Source organism: Octopus bimaculoides, chromosome 2, assembly GCF_046866305.1.
Source record: "Octopus bimaculoides isolate indiv1 chromosome 2, ASM4686630v1, whole genome shotgun sequence".
Classification (NCBI taxonomy): domain Eukaryota; kingdom Metazoa; phylum Mollusca; class Cephalopoda; order Octopoda; family Octopodidae; genus Octopus; species Octopus bimaculoides.
In genome coordinates, this window is record NC_142929.1 from 67,151,106 (window position 1) to 67,172,901 (window position 21,796).

The window sequence follows — 21,796 nt, forward strand, 5'->3', positions numbered from 1 at the left end:
CTGTAAGTTACAGTGTACTGATTTTCCCTGGGGCCTATGATGATGCGAATACGGCCTTGGGCTTGTCAGTATTCTTTTCTACAAGTATTCTTTTTCTATAATTCTTTGATCAGAATTCAGCCACTGAGAACACAGAACTTTATACCACTAGATGGCAGATCAAAAAATATCAATCAACACCGTTCAGTCAAAAATTAAGTTACAACGGTCGACATGACTCATCAGCGTTATCTACCTTTTTGTCACAAGGTGATGTCATACTGGTCAAACACTACCGATCCAAAGTTTTCAGCAAAAATATTGTCATTTTAATAAACAGGGTTAAGACGTGTGTATCAATGACGTTAACAGAAAATATGATACATTCACATATATTGAGAGCGTACAAGAGGGAGAAAGAGGGAGAGAGAGAGAGAGAGGAAGGGAGAGGGAGAGAGAATGGGTGATTGGTCTGAGAAGTCGTCATATTTTATACCATCAGTTGCTGGTTGTCCTTGGATGCCTTTAACAGAGCTCCCTCGTGGGTCTTTGAATTCCTCTCCGCCTACGTTTTTCCTGAATATATTCAGTTTGGATATTAGCCACATCAATTTCACCAACTTGAGAGGTACTGCAGCAGTCGTGTCAAACTTGCGATCTACGGAGCCATGTATAGTCTGGCTCTCGACTCAATTTTATAAAAAAATTACTATTCCTATTTTTGGAATTTTAAAATATTCCGTCCAGAGTTGGGAATCTGAACAGAATCGTGATTAACACCGGTTCTGTTTAGTAAAATCAATGCATTTTAAGGAATCTTTTGTTATCTCAACCATTGAAAAAATGAAATTTATGAATCTATACACTGAAGACGTGACTTACTTTCCCTTCACTTTGTCTATACATGCCAAGTCAAACGCAAGTTTCTTTGCGTTTCAGATTTACGCACGTGAATGGATTGTAATATGAGTGACATTGAAAGTTTTGCATCTGAAACAGTGCAAGTTTTTATTATTATTATTATTATCAAATATTGATCTTCTCATGAATTGTATGTATTCGGATAATTTCTAAGTGTTCTTCCTTCCAAGAACACTTAACAGGACTGTTTAAAACATGGACAGTAAATAATGATGATGGTGATGATGATTATAAGATCATTTTATTGTCAACAACACAAATTACAACAACGCTTTATCTTCTTAGTCAGATGAAAGGTAAAGGATCGCACCATTAGATTCGTCACTCCTGACGGCAACTAAACTTACCAAACTCTTTTTTGAATTCCCTTTATGGACTCACCAGCAACTATTTTCTCGAATTCCGAATTTTACATTGAGGATTAGATTTATTGTTACACAACAATCAAGATATCACTGCTAGGTTCAAGTCCTACTTAGGCAATGTCAGCCAACAAAGTAACGATGATATATTGATTTCAAATTTTGGCACAAAACCAGCAATTTCGGGGGCGGGGATAAATCAATTACATCGACCAAGTGTTTAACTGGTACTTATTTTACCGACCCCGAAAGGATGAAAGGCAAGATCAACCTCGGCGGCATTTGAAATCAGAACGTAAAGATGGACGAAATGCCGCTAAGCATTTTGCCCAGCGTGCAAAACGATTCTGCCAGCTCACCGCCTTAAGTAACGATAATGTATTGGTATAACACTTTATTCTATCTTTTATTTGTTTCAGTCATTAGGCTGCAGCTATGCTGGGGTACCGCCTTGGCAAGTTTTTAGTCGAATGCATCAATCCCAGTACTTATTTTTAAAAAGCATGGTATTTGTTCTATCGGTTTCTTTTGCCGAACCGCTTGGTTACGGGGACGTAAACACACCAGCACCGGTTGTCAAGCGGTGGTGGTTTGGACAAACATAGACACAAATACACACACATACATTTACTCGGATGAATTCCCATAGCCAATTAATGTTTAAACAATGCTATATTTTTATGATTAAATATTATTATGAATTGTATATATAAAGAAATAGGTTGTTAGAATATTTTATGTATAGTAGCAGTATAAGCAATTTATTGCACATAAATTTTAACAACGAAATCTTACATGAAATCCCAAGGGTTATATGGACCTCGGTTGAGAACAACTGTTTTCGACCGACACTCCAGAACACTACTACAACGAAATATATCCCTACTACAACTACCCCAGAATATTAGAGTGCTTCTACGTGGTCGCTTGACTTCTCAGAAAAGACAGCTTAATTTCTCTCAAATGACACTGTACAGTCTTAACTAAGGGAAGGACTTGTTGGATAATGCAGTTGTAGTAGATGCATTCTAAAAAAGACGGGACGGTCATGGTTGGAACTGTGATTATAGGTCTGCTCAATCAAGGCAGGCCTTGATTATTTACAGCAATTTAATGATATCTTGCATATTAGAAATGACTGAATCTTCAGAAACCTCATCAGGTAGTGGAATGTCTGGATTGTTCTGGAAAAAGATTGGTCTGAGCCCAGCATTTTTAGCCCCTAGGTAATCGTTTGTAAGATCGTCACCTACATGAATAGTTTCCTCAGCTTTCGTATTACCAAGATGTAAAGCTTTTTTAAAAATGTCAGCGTCGGGTTTAGCTACTTTTTCTACCGAAGAACAAAGAATAAAGTTAAAATAATTTGCTATACCAAGATCAGTTAGAATATTCGGAAGGCGATTGTCGAAATTGGAAACTATGCCAAGCTGCAAACCTTTATCTTTCAAGAGTGCCAGGCCTTCTTCAGAACCTGGAATCACTTCCCATCCTCGGTTCGAAGCAAAAAATGTGTAGAGATCATTAGCAACTTTAGACAACACGTCTGGATCAATACTCTGCTTATCACACACTGACAGTAAGCTACTTTTCATAACATCAGTCCACCATTTCTGAGAAGTTAGGCCCTGGTTGACGCCATAGTTAGGATAATCTTTATTCATCTGTTTCCATGCGGTTTTGAATGCTTTGTTAACTTCATCTGTATTGGCATATATGCCGTGTTGGTTTGCAACACGGCCATATTGTAATCCGACACTGCCCATCACACGAATCAATGTATTTGTAGCGTCGAACGTTACCAGTTTATACAAAGACATCTGCAATCGGAAAAGAAAAAGAAAGTCCAGAATTAATACAATTAAACATTCATATAGATAATATACAATTGACACGATATTCCATATAACTAGTTGATGTTATCTGAGAACTCTCGGTACCACTCGTTCGTACAGAGAAAAAGATATAAAGGAGATATTTTCTCAAAAGCTAAATCAAGTAAAGTGATATGTTCCGATGAATAAATAATAACAGTTTCTGATTTAGGCATAAGGATAGTAATTTGGAGGGGAAAAGAATTTCATCATTACCATCGATATCATGTATTTAACAGGTAGTTTATTCGATCGCCTCCGAAAGAATGAAAGCTAAACTTGACATCGGCGAGATTTGAATTCAGAATGTAAAGGCCCGGAAGAAATACCCCAAGGCATTTTGTTCGACGTTCGTCGCTTAACCCATAGAGCGCTGGGATTTTTCACTCACATAGCATGGGCTGCTGAGCATATTTTATGAAAATGAGACTACCATGCACACATAAAAACCAAAAAAATAGTTAAAATATCTTCTTTGTATATAATGGTGGCAAGTTTTACATCGTCTGAAAATTCATTAGTTGAGCTATTAGTCCTCTTGCATTCTGGTGGATATCGGAGCGTTTGAGTAACATTAGACCCTAACAAACGTCCATAAATTAAATACATCTATCTGGGCCATGATCGTGGTCTATCGACCTGTGCCTGGCGGCTACGATCGTGGCCCGTCGCGCTTTATGTGTTAAATAATATTTGCTTCTAATTTAGGTACAAGACCAGAGTTTGAAAGAGGTTTGTCAATACCATAGAACTCAATACTTGAACAGTATTTTTATATTATCGATCCCGGTGGGATGAAAGGCAAAGCTGATCCCGGTGGGATGAAAGGCAAAGCTGACCTCGGCGGAATTTGATCTTAGAACGTAAAGAGCTAGAAAAATATCACATGGCATTTTGTGATTTTGGCACAAGACCAGTAGATTTTAGAGAAAGGGTTTTGTCAATCGACTCTTGAATTTGACTAGTACTTTGTTTTATCGACCCCAGAAGGACGAAAGCAAAGTTGACTTCGACAGGATTTTAACCCAGAACGTATAAGCTTGTATAGGCTGGGGGCAGGAGATGTGTGGGGGGGGGGACTCAAGGGGGATCTTTGTGATTTGACGGCCAACACTTGTTTTCTTAACGAAACACTTTCAAACTTGGGACACTGGTAGAATGTGTCATACAAAACAACTTTTTCTCTTAGCCTTCTTAACAAAAAATTGTACATCGCAAGTTATTTCATGTTAAAGTTGTCGTATTTCTGTAATTTCAACGAATCACTGACGTCTATTCAGCTGAATACAGTCAGCGCTCTTTCGTAAACAATCATTTTTGGCCGGTCATAAAAATGTTATTCCCTGTGACATATTTCATCCGGTTTAATCGTAATTTATACGCATATATTGTTTATATAATAAATTACGCTGTGCGTGTATATTTTTGCCATAACCTCACTCATAACCCTAACCCTAACCCTAACCCCAACCCTAATCCTAACCCTAACCCTAACCCCAACCGGAACCCTAAACTAGAGTTTGATTTGAAGAAGATTTGGCTGCTATTTCTAGGAAATGAAGCACTTGGTGGAGGTGCATTAATAATTCTGCCAGCTCCAATAACAAGTGCAGGCAATATTCAAGTATTTTGATGGCTTTTTCCCCTTTGTTTACGAACAGTCTAGTTAATCGGAAATGTCAGAACTAACGGGGATTAATACCATATACACCGTCACAGCAGTAACTGTATTCAACTGAATAGACGTCAGTGATTAGTTGAAATTATCGAAATAAGACAATTTTTAACGTGAAATAACTTCGAATACAAAATTTTTTATCTGTTCTATACCACAAAATATACAAGTATACGAAGTTTGAAAGTGTTTCGGTACCAAAAACACTACATAAAAAAATGTTGCCCGTCAAATCATAAAGGTCCCTCAAGGGCCACCCCACTGTACCTCCTGGCCCTTTGGTATCTTTAGCAGAGCCCACTCTGTTGCAAGTACTCGAGCCTGGTCTGAGATTAGCTCGTTATCTTGACGTGCTATTTCCCACTGCAGCAACCGATGACTCAGGGTTTTTCTCCTCTTTTTCAATCATCAGTCACGAAGATACTGATAAACGTGGTGGGCATTGCACCTCTCTTGCCCTTAAGTTATTAAGTCATAAAAATATACATAAGCAACTGCTTTAAGTAAGAAAAAAAGAAACCCTCACTGCTAAATAAAAGTTTCTGAACGACTGTAATAATTATTAATAGTTTCTTTCTACTGTAAGACAGAAGGCTTGAAATTTTGGAGGAGGGGGCTAGAAGGTTTCATTGACTGGAATTTATTTTATCGACCCCGAAAGATGAAAGGTGCAATCAACCTCGGCAGAATTTGAATTCATAACATAAAGCCGGAAAAATGTCGCTAAGCATTTTGTCCGGTGTGCTAATTCTGTCAGCTCACCGGCTAAATCATTGGTTTCAAATTTCAGCACAAGACCAGCAATGTCGGAGCGGGAAGTGGTGGTGGGGGATTGAAGTCGATTACATCGATCCCAGTACTCAACTAGCACTTATTTTATCGACTCCTAAAGGATGAATGGCCAAGTCGACCTCGGCAGAAATTGAAATCAGAACGTAAAGACGGACAAAATTCCGCTAAGCATTTTGCCCGGCGTGCTAACGATTCTGCAAGCTCACCGCCTTAACCATCTTAATCATTGATAATAAGGGCCTCCAACTAAAGGAAGAAGTCCAGAATTTTCTGGTTGCGGTAGTGGTAGTGGAATAGGCTTAGTCGTTTACATCGACTCAAGTACTTGGCTGGTATTTTATGGATGAAAGGCAATATCTACTTCGATGGAAATCGAACTCACAACGAAAAGGAATGTATCTAAATTATAAAGTTACTATAAATGATCAGATTTATAAACGATACAAAAGAAGATAACACGACATTCACACATTTCTTGATAACATCAACGACATAGGATAAATATGTTGCATTCAAGAATTGAAACTGGATAGCGACATCGAAAAGAAACAATCACTGAGTTCTTTTGGTTAGGTATTTAAGCCAAGAAAAGGGTTATTCATTGATCATCGAATCAACACTACCATAAGGCGGCGAGCTGGCAGAAACGTTAGCACGTCGGGCGAAATGCTTAGCGGTATTTCGTCTGCTGCTACGTTCTGAGTTCAAATTCCGCCGAGGTCGACTTAGCCTTTCATCCATTCGGAGTCGATTAAATAAGTACCAGTTACGCACTGGGGTCGATGTAATTGACTTAATCCGTTTGTCCCCTCTATGTTTAGCCCCTTGTGGGCAATAAAAATAAGAATCAACACTACCATATTGCTGCTACTGAAGCCAACAGTGATGCAATTTGAACTCGAAATATAACAATAAGCGACTAAGCACTGTACGACATTGTGACTGGGTGACTTAAACATGCCCATTACCCCCAGTTAAGCCAATCCCTAAAATGTTGACATAAACATATAGAGACAAGTTCAGTGTTTAGTCTTGGTAAGCCACTATCGATGATATTCCAAGTAACAAGAGTTGTGTTATTTCCAATATGTGTGTGTGTGTGTGTGTGTGTGTGTGTGTGTGTGTTATTTTGTTATGAAGAGGGGTGACAGTAACATCGAAGTTTTAGCCTGCTAGCTTTTGTCCGATAGTCCGACGAAGGCAAGTAGTTCGAAACTTCGTAGTCACTGTCAACACTATTCTTGTAAAAAAATAATAAATATGTACTCTACAAAAGTATTGAGTAATTCTTCTGTTTAGTGTTAAATTGTTTTTATTATAACTCGACTACAGATGGAGTGTATCTAAATCTAAGATATTAGACTACTATATCTAGCAAGATAAGATCTATAAGGTAGAGGTGAGCCATATCTTGGAAGACAGGCTTCTTTAAATTATATTTCATATTTTAACCTCTTTTAGTAAAGTGAACAGTTGATGTGCATGATAGTGTAAGGGAGATAACTACACGATTAAATTGAGCAATCTTTTTTTATGTGCGTTTGTGAGAATGCACAAATTCACATAAATTATTTTAAATGCACATGGCCTTGTGTTATATATTATGGGTACCAACACAGAAGAAACAAATAAATAACTGTTGCTTCACTTCACTAGTAACAATACTGGTTATTGTAGAAAAAAAAAAAGACAGAGAAGAAGAGCAGTTGAGTGACTGCAAATGATGGGACATCATATATATTTGTGAGTGGACTTGGAACATCTAAAATAATAGTCAGTAAACAGTTAGCCCTAATTTTTGTGTCTGTGTTCCCTATTTTACTGTCAGTTCGTTCTACAATCAACTTTCTGTGTATTTCTGAGGTTTAACCAAACCTAGGAACATGTCTAAATGTAATAACAAGGGTATCCAATGATTTTTTTTTAAAGTGTTTATCAGAGCAGGAAGAGACAGTCAGTGCTCATGTCCAATTTCAGAACCTCTGGCTAGGAAAGGATGCACTTATTCTTTGAACAGAATCTGATCTGGATGTTCCCCAAAGAGTGAGACAACCTTAAACCTTGTGACACATGAGGTCAGGGCTTACTGGAAACTTTAAGGTGATTGAGCCGACAGTACAAGACTTCTCCCTTGAACAGGATACTAGTCTGTCACAGGCTTAACCCTCAAGCACCGAATGCTCACTTTCAGTTGAATATACTGGAACAATGTGGAATGAAATACCTTGCTCTAGAACAAAGCATAGCCTGAGACACTGACTCACAACTCTGATGTACAACTTAATGACTCTGGATCCAACACACTAACCAGTATGTCAGACACCTTCACTTTCAGCAGAGTAGACTCTGCTAAAGACACTCGTGATAAACTAGCACAGTACAGTTGTCACTGACAAGTAAGTATGGCTTGGTAGCATGTATCATGCTTTTGCTAATTGTTTTAAGGTGACTATTGTAGTCACAAGGAGATATAGACATTCTCTCAGCATCCTCATCTTTGACCTAATGGTACATCCAGGAAGTAACTGCTTAAGGAAGATAGAGCTGCACCAGCACCAGACTGATAGACATTTGCAGCTTTGTCAATTAGAACAAAGTAAAATGAAGTGCCTTGTTAAAAGACACAACACACTGCTGGCCTAGGGATTGAACCCATAACCTTATGATCATGAGCTGATACCCTACCCATTAGGCTAAATGCTTCATAGTTGATAAATTAAGCATCAGTTATAAGTCATTCCAGTAATATTCCCTATTCTGTAACCTTACAAAAATAGATTATATCTAAGGCACAGGTGTGGCTGTGTGGTAAGAAATTTGCTTTCCAACCTCATGGTCCTGGGTTCAGTCCCACTGTGTGGTACCTTGAGGTACTTTTACGGTAGCTCCAGGCTGGCCCAAACCTTGTGAGTGGATTTGGCAGATGGTAAGATGAGAACTGAAAGAAGCCCATCATATATATATGTGTGTGTGTGTGTGTTTGTGTTTGTGTTTGTCCCCCACCACTGCTTGATAAGTAGTGTTGGTTTGTTTACATCCCAGTAAATTAACAGTTCAGCAAAAAAGACTATGAGAATAAGTACCAGGTTAAAAAGAAAATAAGGACTGGAATTGCTTTGTTCATCTAAATTGTTCAAGGCAGTGCACTAGCATTACTGCAGTCCAATGAGTGAAACAAGTAGAAGATAAACGATAAAATATACTATGTAAGAAGTTCAAGTATCTCAGGGCTGTATTCATGAGTGATGGGAGGTTGGAGATTGAACTGGATACAAGAATTGCTGGTGCTTTATCACAATAATGTATCAGCTTAGCAGTTGATCATAAAAGTGTGTGGGAGAAACAAACAAACAAACAAACTTGCTTTCTTCAATTCAATTTTGAAGCTTATCCTGACCTATGGTCATGAATGTTGGGTAATGACTGAAAGAGTAAGATCATGAATACAAGTGGCTGAAATAGGGTCCCTCCTAAGGATCTCTGGAGTAACATTACTTGACAGGGTACATAGCTCAGAAATCAGGGAACTATGGACATGTGATTAGAATGTTGCAGGTAAAGGCTGCAAGACAAATTCTTTCAGATGAGCTAACTAGCAGAGGTCCCAGGGGAGGTGGGGTCTGAGAACTCTGCCTTCACAACCCTCTTGGAAATAGTTGAGTGGTGGAGAAGATGGATGGATGAATAGATGGATGGAATCCTATATCAACTAAAAGAATATCAAATGAAATATCCTTTGCAAAAATTATTAATACTAAAGAGTATTATCTTTAATGTCTAATCACAAGCTTTCAGTGTCCCTTTATAAAAGTACTGCATGATTTTGAAATTATTGACCAACTATCAAGAGTTGTTTAGCTCTGCAGTTAATCCTGTGATTAAGCAGACCTATAATGGAAAATGTTCCAGTTATGACCAACACATTATTCTTTTCCAGATACTGTTTCCAGAACTTCATTATTCAATGAGTCTTACATTTTCTCTTTAACAGGATGGTGAAAACAGAAGAAGATTTAGCTCCTTTTTCTAGCATGTTAATTGAAAATGCTCCAGGGGCTCCCTCATTTACTTGTGTAATCAGAAGATAGAAATCCAGGTGGGAATAGAATCTTCTGATTACTTAATGAAGTTTTTGCTAATAGTTTCAAGAAGGAGAAATTAGGATCAGAATACTAAAAATATACAAATTCAAGGAACATCATCATCTTCATTTTAGTACCTGCTTTTCGATGCTAGTTAATTATAGCCAATCATTGTAGGGAGGGGCTAGTTAATTCTATCTTTTTTTTTTAACTTCATTGACCCTGGTTAGATAAAAGGCAAAGTTGACCTTGGCAATATTTGAACTCAATATATAGAGTCAGATCCAATACCAAAAGACATTTTGTTCAATATGCCAACAATCCTCTCAATTCACTACCATAAAAATATGGTCTACAATTCTATTTTTTTCTAATTTACTGAAAAATATTTATGTAAAAATAAACCATATAAAGTATCAAACCGTTTTACAGTAGTTAGTTTCATATCTCTGTCTGTCTGTCTGTCTCTCTCTCTCTCTGTATTCTGAGTTCAAATCCAGTCAGAGTCAACATTGTCTTTTACCTTTTATCCTTAATCCAGAGTCAAACATCTCAAGGTTTGTGTTTATATAACAAACAGTTATTATTGCTATTATTATTATCAATATTATTACAGATTCTAAGGTAATGAGTTGGCAGAATTGTTAGCACACTGAACAAAGTGCTTAGTGGCATTTTGTCTATCTTTATGTTTCGAGTTCAAATTCTGCTGAGGTTGATTTTGCCTTTCATTCTTTTGGGGTCAGTTAAATAAGTACCACTTGAGCACTGGGAGTGATGTAATTGATTTACCACTTCCCTGTAATTGCTGGCCTTGTGTCAAAATTTGAAACCAATATTATTATGGATTCTGCCAACACTGACTTTGCCTCTCATCTTTAAGAGATGATAAAATAAGTACCAGTCAAGTACTGGGGTTTATGAAATTGACAACCACACTCCCCTAAAACTTCAGGCCTTGGTATTATTATTATTATTATTATTATTATTATTATTATTATTATTATTCTGTAGTCCACTTTTTATCATGTTCTATCACTGCACTACTGAGCACAGCTCTGTGTGCCTTGGGTATGTGCTGTGGTTTATTTACTATGTATTTGTCTGTATGTTTTTTAGCCATACCTAATGTTCCTATTATTATAGGGATTATTTCTGCTCTTAGGCTCCACATATGGGTCATCTCTATTTCGAGATCTTTGTATTTTGAGAGTTTCTTAGTTTCTTTTAGAGATGCATTGTCATCTGTTGGGACTGGCAGCTAGCAACCTCTGCATAGCAGCTTAGGCCTGCCATGGTTTCCAGTATGGAAACCCACATTCAGGTTGTAACGTCTGCAATAATTTATGGAGCATGTGTGGGCTCTATTTGTGAAGCATGTCTTTCTGCAACTGATCTCCTTGATGGAGCTGCAGTTCTGGGTGAAGAAAAGACTGAGATTAGGCACCTGGCACCTAGAATGTCATCAGACACTCACAGCCCTCTACCGGTTGGGCAATGGGCTTGGTGGAAGTTCCACATTAGCAATATATAGAGGATTAGTGATGGGAAGTGCGACAATTACTTGGAAAGACTGTGGGCGTTGACAAAAATGAATTGGCTAGTCTGTTTCAGAGGACTTTCCAGTCAGGTACCACCATGGATAATTTCTAGATGTCATTGACATGGCTGTGCTACTGAGGGGCACTTCCAGTTTGAGATAAACTCTAAAGGCACTAATGTGCTGTCAGACAGGCTTGTCTGAGGTGTGTACAGAGTGATGAAACTGTTCTGCAGGCACTCATTCCGTGTCTGGGCATTGCTGACCTGTGGAGTTATGTTGAACAGCTCCTGTCATATGTGGGATGGATCCATCTGTTGGCTGAGTCTATAGTGAAGATTGACTCACCAATTTCCTATAACCAGACAGGTAAAACAGTTTTCTTTTGCCTGGTGATGATGGTGAAAGAGGTTATCTGGTGGACGAGGCTGAAAGGCATGAGGACAGAGACTTTCCTTTTTGGTAGAGCCTTCATCAATTTTTTCAAGTTTCACTTGAAAAGGAAAGTGAGGTTGGAGAGGAAGGTGCTGTCTTCAAGTAAATTTATTGAAAGGTGGGTGCAAAAATGGCAAGAGTGGATGGTACCACTCTAAGTATAGACCTTGGTGTTCAGGGAAATCTTAAATGGTGGGGTTCCTCGATTATTCCCAGAGGTCCTCCTATGTCAGGAGGGCCACTTTATTATTTTTATTTTATTTTATTTTTACTATTGTATACTACCTATGCTTCCCTTCTCTGTTTTATTGTATACTGTGTATATTTTCTATACTTTGGCATATATATATTTTTTGCCCTATTGGCAAATAAAAGAAATCATTATCATTATTATCATTATCATTATTATTATTAAGGTGGTAAGCTGGCAGAATTGTTAGCACATCAGGAAAATTGCTTTGTGGCATTTCATCCATCTTAACGTTCTGAGTTCAAATTCTGCCAGTGTCAACTTTGCCTTTCATTTTTTCAGGGTTGATGAATTAAGTACCAGTGAAACATTGGAGTTGATGTAATTGACTAGTCCCCTCTCACACAATTTCAGGTCTTGTGCCTTTAGTAGAAAGGATTATTACTATTGTTATTATTGAGGCAGTGAGCTGGTAGAATCCTTAGCATGCTGAACGAAATGCTTAGTGTTATTTCACCTGTCACTACGTTCTGAGTTTAAATTCTGCCAAGGTCGACTTTGCCTTTCATTCTTTTGTGGTTGATAAATTAAGTACCAGTTGCATATTGGGGTCGATTTAATTGACTGGCTCTCCCTCTCCCAAAATTTCAGGCCTTGTGCTTATAGTAGAAAGGATTATTATTACAGCCATATCATGTATATCTATTTTCTTCCACAAATAATGTATTTAAGGCCAGGTACTGTATATTGCATAATCTAAACAACTGAGCTAAGAGAAATAACACAGACAAATAAAGGTCTATCAAATACCATACAACATAAATCCTTGATTTATGCCACTAGAAGATGTGTCATGATTATTAAATGGCAATTAATACCAGCCCCACTTGAGAAGGGAGATCATCTCAAGAGCCAAGGAATCTCTAAAGTTTACATGCCATTAAAGAAAAGGACAAGCTTATTGTTTGGTGATAAGAAGATAGTTATGGCCCCTGATTAAATGCAAAACTTCAAGTAACAGTGATGTAAATCATCAACTCATTCCCAACATCATGTATTGAGTACTTTTAAAACTCAACATCATGTATTGAGTGCTTTTTAAACCCAACATTATGTATTGGGTTTATAAAACCAACAACATTATATAATAATAAAATGTTGTAATATTGTAATAATGTTGTAATACTGTAATAAACCCAACAACATTATATTGTAATATAAACCCAACATCATGTATTTTTATCAATTTTAATATTGCTTTAGTCATTAAAGTGGTGAGCTGACAGAATCGTTAGCATATGGGCAAAATACTTAGCATATCTTCCGTTTTTATGTTCTGAGTTCAAATTCCGCTGGTTTGATAAAATATATACCTGTTGAACCCCGGGGACGTTGTTAATCGTCTAGTCCCACCTCCGAAATTGTTGGCCTTGTGTTAAAATTTGAAACCAGTATTGCATTAGTCGTTAAGTTGAATATTATCTGTTCTTTGTTAAGGAGTATGGTGTTTTTTTGTTGGCTTATCTTTTCTACTGTTATAAGAGCGACACCTACTTCTTGAAACTTCTTCGTCTTGTACCATCTGTGTTCGCCCCCCTCCCCAACTAGCTCGTCCCTCCTCCTATTGTCTCCCATATTATTTCCCCTAGCTTCGACCTGCATTAACCACTATCGATATTTCTTCCTTTCCGGGCCGTTAACCATCTGGATTTCTCTTCCAGTAATGTCTTTTTGTGTGACATATCTACACGTGTGTGCATCTCCTTCGACTGTGTTTCCTCATAACTTTAGCTTTCAGATGGCGTATATTACGATTGCATCGGAATTTCAGTGCACATAAATAAAAAAAAAATTCGAAAATGTATAAGACAGGGTAACTTTCCCAAATGACAAAGTGCGATAATCATTCTAATCTATAAGAGTCGATACAGTCAATAACAGGTCAATCAACACAAAAGATTTAATGAAAATTATCTAAGCTGACAGTTAAAGGATAGAGAAGCGCAAAACAGTTAAGGGGAAGTAACTCTGTAAAAACAGTAACAGCTGAATGTGCTATGAGGTTTTATAACAAAAATAAATATGAAAAACGAAAGGGATAAAAGATGAAAATAATTTTGTATTTCAACAAACCTGTCCTGTTAAAATTTATGTCGGATTTATTTAATAAAGTTCTGCTATTAACTTGTTATTAATAAAGTTTTATCAACTTCTCCCTGATAGAGAGTCAGTTGTGAATTGTATGGTGTACAAATGTGATATACATACATACATACATACACATTGACATACAAACACACACACACATGGTAGTCTTTATGTATGCATGTACGTGTGTGTTACATTTACATTTCTCAAAAAAAAAATCGGACTTCAAAGATGTGTGGAATAAGTGGACCCCATACTTGAAAATAGACAAGAATCAGCAACAGGTGCACCCAGCTGTTAAAAAATTTCAATTCCCAGGAGTTGAGCAACAAAGTAGAGGTTCTCTCTCCATTGGCTTATATTCAGAGAGAGAGAGAGAGAGAGATTGATGCAACTTAAATTATGATAGAGGTTTGTTTTCAATCCAGAGGAAGATTTATTGCTCATGTGTATCGTGCTAAAATGCTCCATTTTGTTGAAGTGGAGCATTAATTAGGATGGTTGTATGAGTAAGAAGTTAACTCTTTAGTCACATGGTTCTCAAGTTTGAACCCACTGGGTTCTTCAATCAAAGTGAACCTTGGTAGAGACAGAGATTGTTCATGAGTAATTAATGAATCATTGGAACAGACAAATACATGAAGTTGCAGGCTGTGCGGTAAAGATTTTCCTTCCCTAACCACACGGTTGTGGATTCTGACCCACTGCATGGCACCTTGGTATAGGGGTCTTCTACTATAGCTTGAGGCCAACCAAAGTCTTGTGAGTGGACTTGGTAGACAGAAGCTGTATATTAAGGCAGTGAGCTGGCAGAAACGTTAGCCCACCAGGAAAAATGCTTAGCGGTATTTCGTCTGTCTTTACCTTCTGAGTTCAAATTCTGCCGAGATCGACTTTGCCTTTCATCTTTTCGGGGTCGATAAATTAAATACCAGTTGCGTACTGGTGTCGATCTAATCGACTGGCCCCCCTCCCCCAAAATTTCGGGCCTTGTGCCTAGAGTTGAAAAGAATATATATATATATATATATATATATATATATATATATATATATATATATATATATATATATATATATATAGGGCAGGGAATTGCCAATTAGTTAATAAATTAATAATTAACAATTTTGCCAAGTAGTTCAGTATGCAAAAAAAAAACCATTATCGGTAAAAAGATTTATAATTATAAATATATAGGGATCAGCATGAGATTGCTTCACCAACATACTGAAAATTTAGAAATAGCAGCCAAAGAACTACTAATTTTAAACTACAATTTTTTCATCCGTTAGAGAAAAAATTGTAGTTTAGAATTAGTAGTTCTTTGGCTGCTATTTCTAAATTTTCAGTATGTTGGTGAAGCAATCTCATGCTGATCCCTATATATTTATAATTATATATATATATCCCAGTATCTTGCTCGTCTGTTCATGCATCGAGGATACCCCTCCCACCTTGTCCAATCCGCCCTCGCCCGCGCTCGTCGAATCGACCGCACCACCGCCCTCTCTCCTCCCCCACACCAATCCCCTAACCGTACCCCTTTCCCACTCCGTTTCCACCCTGCCACCCTACCCCTTCGTCGGAGGATCCTACGGGCCTTCCGTCGCCTCCAGCTCGATCCCACTACCCACCCCATTTTCCCCAACCCATCCCTATCCGCTTTCAAACGCGCCCGCAACCTACGCGATCTACTGGTCCGCAGTACCTTCTCCTCTTCCTCCCCACCCCCACCCGGCTCCTTCCCGTGCTCCAGATCCCGCTGTCACACCTGCCCCTTCATCACGAACACTACCTCTGTCACCGGATCGAACCTACAAACACTTCACATTCCACACAGTTTCACCTGCACCTCCTCCAACCTTATTTACTGCATCAAATGCACCCTATGCAACCAACTCTACGTGGGGCAGACGGTTTCACCGAACACCTAAGGGACGTTCGGCTAGGTTCGGACTCCCCTGTCGGCCGTCACTTCCAACTGCCCAACCACTCTCCCTCTAACATCTCCGTTTTTGGCCTCGCCCTGCACCATGGGTCCACTCCCTCGCGACTCCACTTGGAGCAACGCTACATTTTCAACCTTAATTCTTCTTTCCTCTTCGGACTCAACGCAGCCTTCTCTTCCTTATGACTTTACATAATTTTTTTTAACCCCCCCCCCTCGTCCCCCTTACATTATATCCATTATTCTCTTGTTATTACACTTACTTTTTTCCACTTTTTATCTCACCACTACCTACACGCACACATACCCACACACCTTACATATATACCTATTTCGTTACTGCCCACAAGGGGCTACACACAGAGGGGACAAACAAGGACAGACAAACGGATTAAGTCGATTATATCGAACCCAGTGCGTAACTGGTACTTAATTTAATCGACCCCGAAAGGATGAAAGGCAAAGTCGACCTCGGCGGAATTTGAACTCAGAACGTAGTGACAGACGAAATACCGCTAAGCATTTCGCCCGGTGTGCTAACGTTTCTGCCAGCTCGCCGCCTTCCCTTACATATATACCGCCCACATACATGACAAACATACATACGCGCCCTCACACACACATAGCCGAACGCACATATATACACACACACACCCATATATACGCGCACGCCTACATACACAGCCGCATACACATGCACACACATACACACAGGAGTGCACACACAAAATAACACACATACCTGGCACACATACGCACGCACACACATACACACCCCTCACATACAAAAAACCACACACACACACACACACATACACATATACACACATGCACACATACACATATACACACATGCACACACACCTCTCACATACACAATACTCACTCATATACATAACACATACGCACGCACGAAAACATACACAATATACACATACACGCACGCACAAAAAATATACACACACGCGCACACGGAAACACATACAGACACACATAAACACACACACACCCGTACCTAACACTCACAATCCCACACACACACGCACATCCACACATATACACACACACGCACACACCCACATACACACACACACTTCTCACCAACACTACACACTCACACAGACACGCATACAATCATACACACATGGGCATAAACAACACACGCATATGCAATAGCAAACGCACGCACACACACGTACACAGCAACGCACATACACACAACATACACATACACACAAACACACACGCACGCACAGAAAACATACACATACACACACGCGCACATACAAAATACACACACACACGTACACGTACCGAACACCGACAACCCCACACAAACACGAACACACACACCCAAATAACCACCTGTTGACCTTCTACCTACACTGTCTACAGCGTCCACTAACCAGTCCTGCTACTAATTTCTTCCACTACGCCATACACACACACACACACACACAAACACACTAACAGATAAACCACCAAACCATGCACACACACACACACACACACACATACATACGCACACACACTCGCAGACTTTCGCAAACGCACAAATTCATCTCCCTTTTTCACTCTCCTATCTTAGAAAGAACTTTTCCCCCGCCACCTCCTCTTCCGGTCTTTTCATCATGTAACCTCGTGGGCATCGGTACCATTTTCCTCTTTCTCCGTTCTTCCATTCTCCGAACTTTCCATCTTTCCGACGAAGGGCTACGCCCGAAACGTCATACACTCTCTCTTTCCTTTCCTGAGCGTCCAATAATACTATCCATATCACGTCCTCACTTTGTTGTTTTTTTGTTATTGTTTTTTTGAACTATATATATATATATATATATATATATATATATATATATATATATATGGGAGATTATACAAAAAATAACAACAGACGAGGACAGGTGGTGTAAATAACAAAAGTATATATTAGTATGACGCTCGGGAATACGGAAAGTCTTTGACGTTTCGAGCTACGCTCTTCAACAGAAAGAATACGGAGACAAGGAGAAAAACACGGAGAAAAAAAATTGAATAGTGTTCAGTCAACGGTCAATCATAATATAGTGAGAATTTACAAAAAAGAAAAAAAAAAAGACGAAGACGGGTGTGTAAACAACAAACAGATGTATTAGTTTAACGCTCGAGAAGTGAGAAAGTCTTTTACGTTTCGAGCCTACGCTCTTCGACAGAAAGAAATACAGAAATAATTAGGGAGAGAAAATAGAAAAAGGTATAGTGGCTAGCGATCTATCATAAATATATATGCGCGTCCTTATGTTTGTGTTTGACCCATACCGCTGCTTAACCTGTGCTGGTTTGTTTACCTCCCAGTTACCTGGCGGTTGGGCAAAAAGAGCCGATAGAATAAGTGCCAGACTTTAAAAAAAATACTGAAGTCGATTTTATTCGACTAAACCCTTCAAAGTGCCCCAGAAAGGCTGCAGTCTAATGATTGAAACAAGTAAAAGAAAAGATCAAGTCAAATGAACACGACACTCAGGTGCAATTTTTCTTGTTTTTTTAAAACGAAAATGCAAAAAATTAAAATTTGTGATTAATGTAGGGGAGATAATTCTACACTAACTGTTGATGTTTGTCAACATTAACATGGTGTGATATACTAAGCAGATATATATATTTATTCTCTATTAACTTAGTACATTATGTCGTAAAGAATTTGACTCGTCAACTTGAGACGGATTTGAACTTATTAAATTCCCTCTATATACTGCAAAATATCGATCCTTTTCCTATTAATTTTACACCTCTAAAATATATTTTAGCCGATTAAGTCAACATGATTTTATGAAAATAATTGTTACATTTTTACTCTACTTCGATTTCAATTCCGCGTGTTAACTACATATAAAAAAAAAACAATAAATTACAGACTTATGCGGTAAATAGAGTGAATTGTAGCGTAATTTCAACAAAGAAAAGCGGGTAATATTTTAAAAACATCATGGTTTCCTTCTGGCCGGTAACCTATTTTTTTGCAATGTATGGATAATTGGTACTACTAAAGCAGCGCGGACCCGAACGCGCAGTCGCGCGTCCGAGCTAGCTAGTCTTGAGTGGTCGATCCTAACCCTAACCCTATCCCTAACCCTAACCCTAACCCTGTCCCTAACCCTAACCCTATCCCTAACCCGCGTGTGCAAATGAATACGTGTTTAGGGTTAGGGTTAGGGTTAGGATCGACCACTCACGACTAGCTAGCGCGGACGCGCCACTGCGCGTTCGGGTCCGCGCTGCTTTAGTAGTACCTGGATAATTTATCCTTGATCACGCTATTTATTAGCATTATCACGCGTTTGAGAATTAAAAAAAAAAATTATTTCTGTATCTTTGAAAACAATATTGTTTACTCATCGATCTTTTCAAAATTTCTGCCGATTCTCGTACAACATTACACATTATAATTAATGTTTTTAAATAAAATACTTCCAAGTACCTAAAAGATTTTCGACTTTTTTCTCTTAATACACTTTTAAAATTAAAGTATCCTTTACATCATTACATATCAAAATCAAAGTATGGACAAAAATGTTTTTTCACTCCCTGCAATATATGTTGTAATGAAAGTTTACTCTACGGCCATATCACGTTGAAAACACCGGTTCTCGTTCGATCCCTGAAGTTAAGTAGCGTCAAACTACTTAAGTTAAGGTGTTGCAAACATCTTAAATTAGGCGCAGGCATAGCAGTGTGATAAGAAGCTTACTTTCCAACCATATGGCTCAGAGTTCAATCCTACTGTGTGACACCTTGGGTAAGTATCTCCTACTATATCCTTGGGCTGACTAAAGCCTTATGAGTGGATTTGGTAGACGGAAACTGAAAGAAACCCTGAGCGTGTGTGTATCTTTGTGTTTGTTTGTCTCCCATCACCGTTTGGCAACCGGTGCTGGTGTGTGTTTGTCCCCGTAACTTAGCGGTTCGGCAAAAAATAAACAATAGAATATGTACCAGGTTTAAAAAAACGAGTACTGGGGTCAATTCATTCGACTAAAAAAATTTCAAGGTGGTACCCCAGTATGGCCGCAGTCTAATGACTGGAACAAGTAAAAAGTAAAACAATGTTTTGTTTTTGTTTCGTTATTTCAAGTAAACCATATTTATTTTTTATACATCCCGAATTTCTCCATTTACCATTTATTCTAAAACAAGCTTTTGATTTTAGGTACCTCAGAAATATCTTCGTAAAACCAAAGATCGCTTCTACAATCGGAATTAAGAGAAAATATGCCAAGTTTACATCTTGATTTGTTTTTTCTATTTCATTTTCGTTGCTGAAAAGCATGAACATAATACAATATCATGCTATAAAGCCGGTGTTTTCGACGTGTGTAAGATATCAATGTTTGTTTTGGTAACAACTGTATTACATAAGTTCCATGATTAAAATATTAAATTGCAAAAGTAGAACTTTGCATGTCCCATCACTGGTGACTGACATAATAAAAATGTCAGAATGAGAAATGAATTGGTCGAAAGATTCGCTTCTGTCAAAAACTTCGATCATACATTGAATGAAATCTTACGTCTTTTCTAGGTGGGTAGCATCATTCGATCGGTCAGCTTTTACTTTGGTTATTTCCCTTTAGCATTACATTGCAATGAAGGCGATGGAGATGCAAAACAAAACTAACCTAATTTGAAGAGAATGTTGTGCGTTATTATTAGTAAGAGAAAAATGAGTAAGATAAAAATTTTAATGAAATGTTGGACCTGCACTATCAAGAAGTGATGTTTGTCTATTACTCGGTTTCTGATTGTTTTAGATAGGGGGAAATAACTGACAGGGTTGCGATGAAATGATGTTGATAAGAGACAATAATTATATTGAACTTATTTACTTACAATTGTTGCTAGATAAAACAGTGATATTCACTTCTACCACTAGTCTTGATTTCTTTTTATCACCTTTTACCAATTTTAGATAATGAATTTAAAAAATCCACTACTAGCGACTTCCAATTCACCTTCAGCAATGTCCTACTTTATTTTCACTTCGCTCTTCTCTCTCTCTCTTCTAACAAGTAATAAATCTGCATAGTGTTGTTCAGAATGAAACTTTAGCAGAACAAAACTTCCGGTTAAAGAAAGTCCGTTGGTAGTTTCCTATTTCAGCGTACAACTAACACGGAAACCACTGAATTGCGGCCATGCTGGGGCATCGCTTTGAGGGGTTTAATTTAGGGTTGCCAGATTAGAAAATTAGATATACGGGACACTCTTAAAATATCTCTGTATACATATAAATTTATACATGTCTACTCACCCAGAACATAAAAGTAGAGACATAAGTTAAAAACATAAAGCAATTATTTTAACGGGTTATGAGAAAAACAAAAGTAAAATTTCAAAATTATTTAATACAAGCTAAAGAAAAAAAAAATTCTGTTAGAGTGAAATAATTTGAAAATATTTCTTTAATACAGAAACAGAGAAATAAGCAAGAAAATCTGTGAAATCGAAATCATTGTAATTTTTTTTTATTTAATGACAAATAGAGACAATATAGAAAAAAATCTTTTAGTGTGAAAGCATTTGAATATTTCAGGGTTATTCAAAAAGAATGAACCGATTTCATTACGCAATATTTTAATAAGGAAGTTTTTAAGTAGTAACCACACACTTTGTTAACAGTATCAAGTTGCAAACCCGTCAGTTTTGTGTAAACTTCCAGCAACACTAGTTTCCTCGTTACATTTAGGTTATTTTCATCAAGAGACTATGAAAAAAGAAAGCATAGTTACTTATAAAGTTACAATTAGGAACCGTAAGAAGGTAGTAAAAATTTATTTTTATTACGTGATTTTGAAAATGAACTAAATACATGGC

General features: G+C 37.9%; 1 protein-coding gene across 2 annotated transcripts; it reads right to left on the reverse strand.

The window, feature by feature from the left end:
* Positions 1–1,122: 1,122 nt before the first annotated feature.
* Positions 1,123–21,179, reverse strand: LOC106870391 (haloacid dehalogenase-like hydrolase domain-containing protein 3). 2 transcript variants are annotated; one of them, XM_014916436.3, is made up of 2 exons: positions 20,813–21,179; positions 1,123–3,082 (listed from the first exon to the last, which is right to left on the reverse strand). In XM_014916436.3, exon 2 carries the CDS (start codon positions 3,080–3,082, stop codon positions 2,363–2,365), a length of 720 nt encoding a protein of 239 aa, XP_014771922.1. In that variant the 5' UTR covers positions 20,813–21,179; the 3' UTR covers positions 1,123–2,362. The 2 variants fall into 2 exon arrangements, with proteins under 2 accessions (XP_014771922.1, XP_089202917.1); XM_089346791.1 differs by lacking the exon at positions 20,813–21,179 and adding an exon at positions 3,353–3,485.
* Between the last annotated feature and the right edge of the window lie 617 nt (positions 21,180–21,796).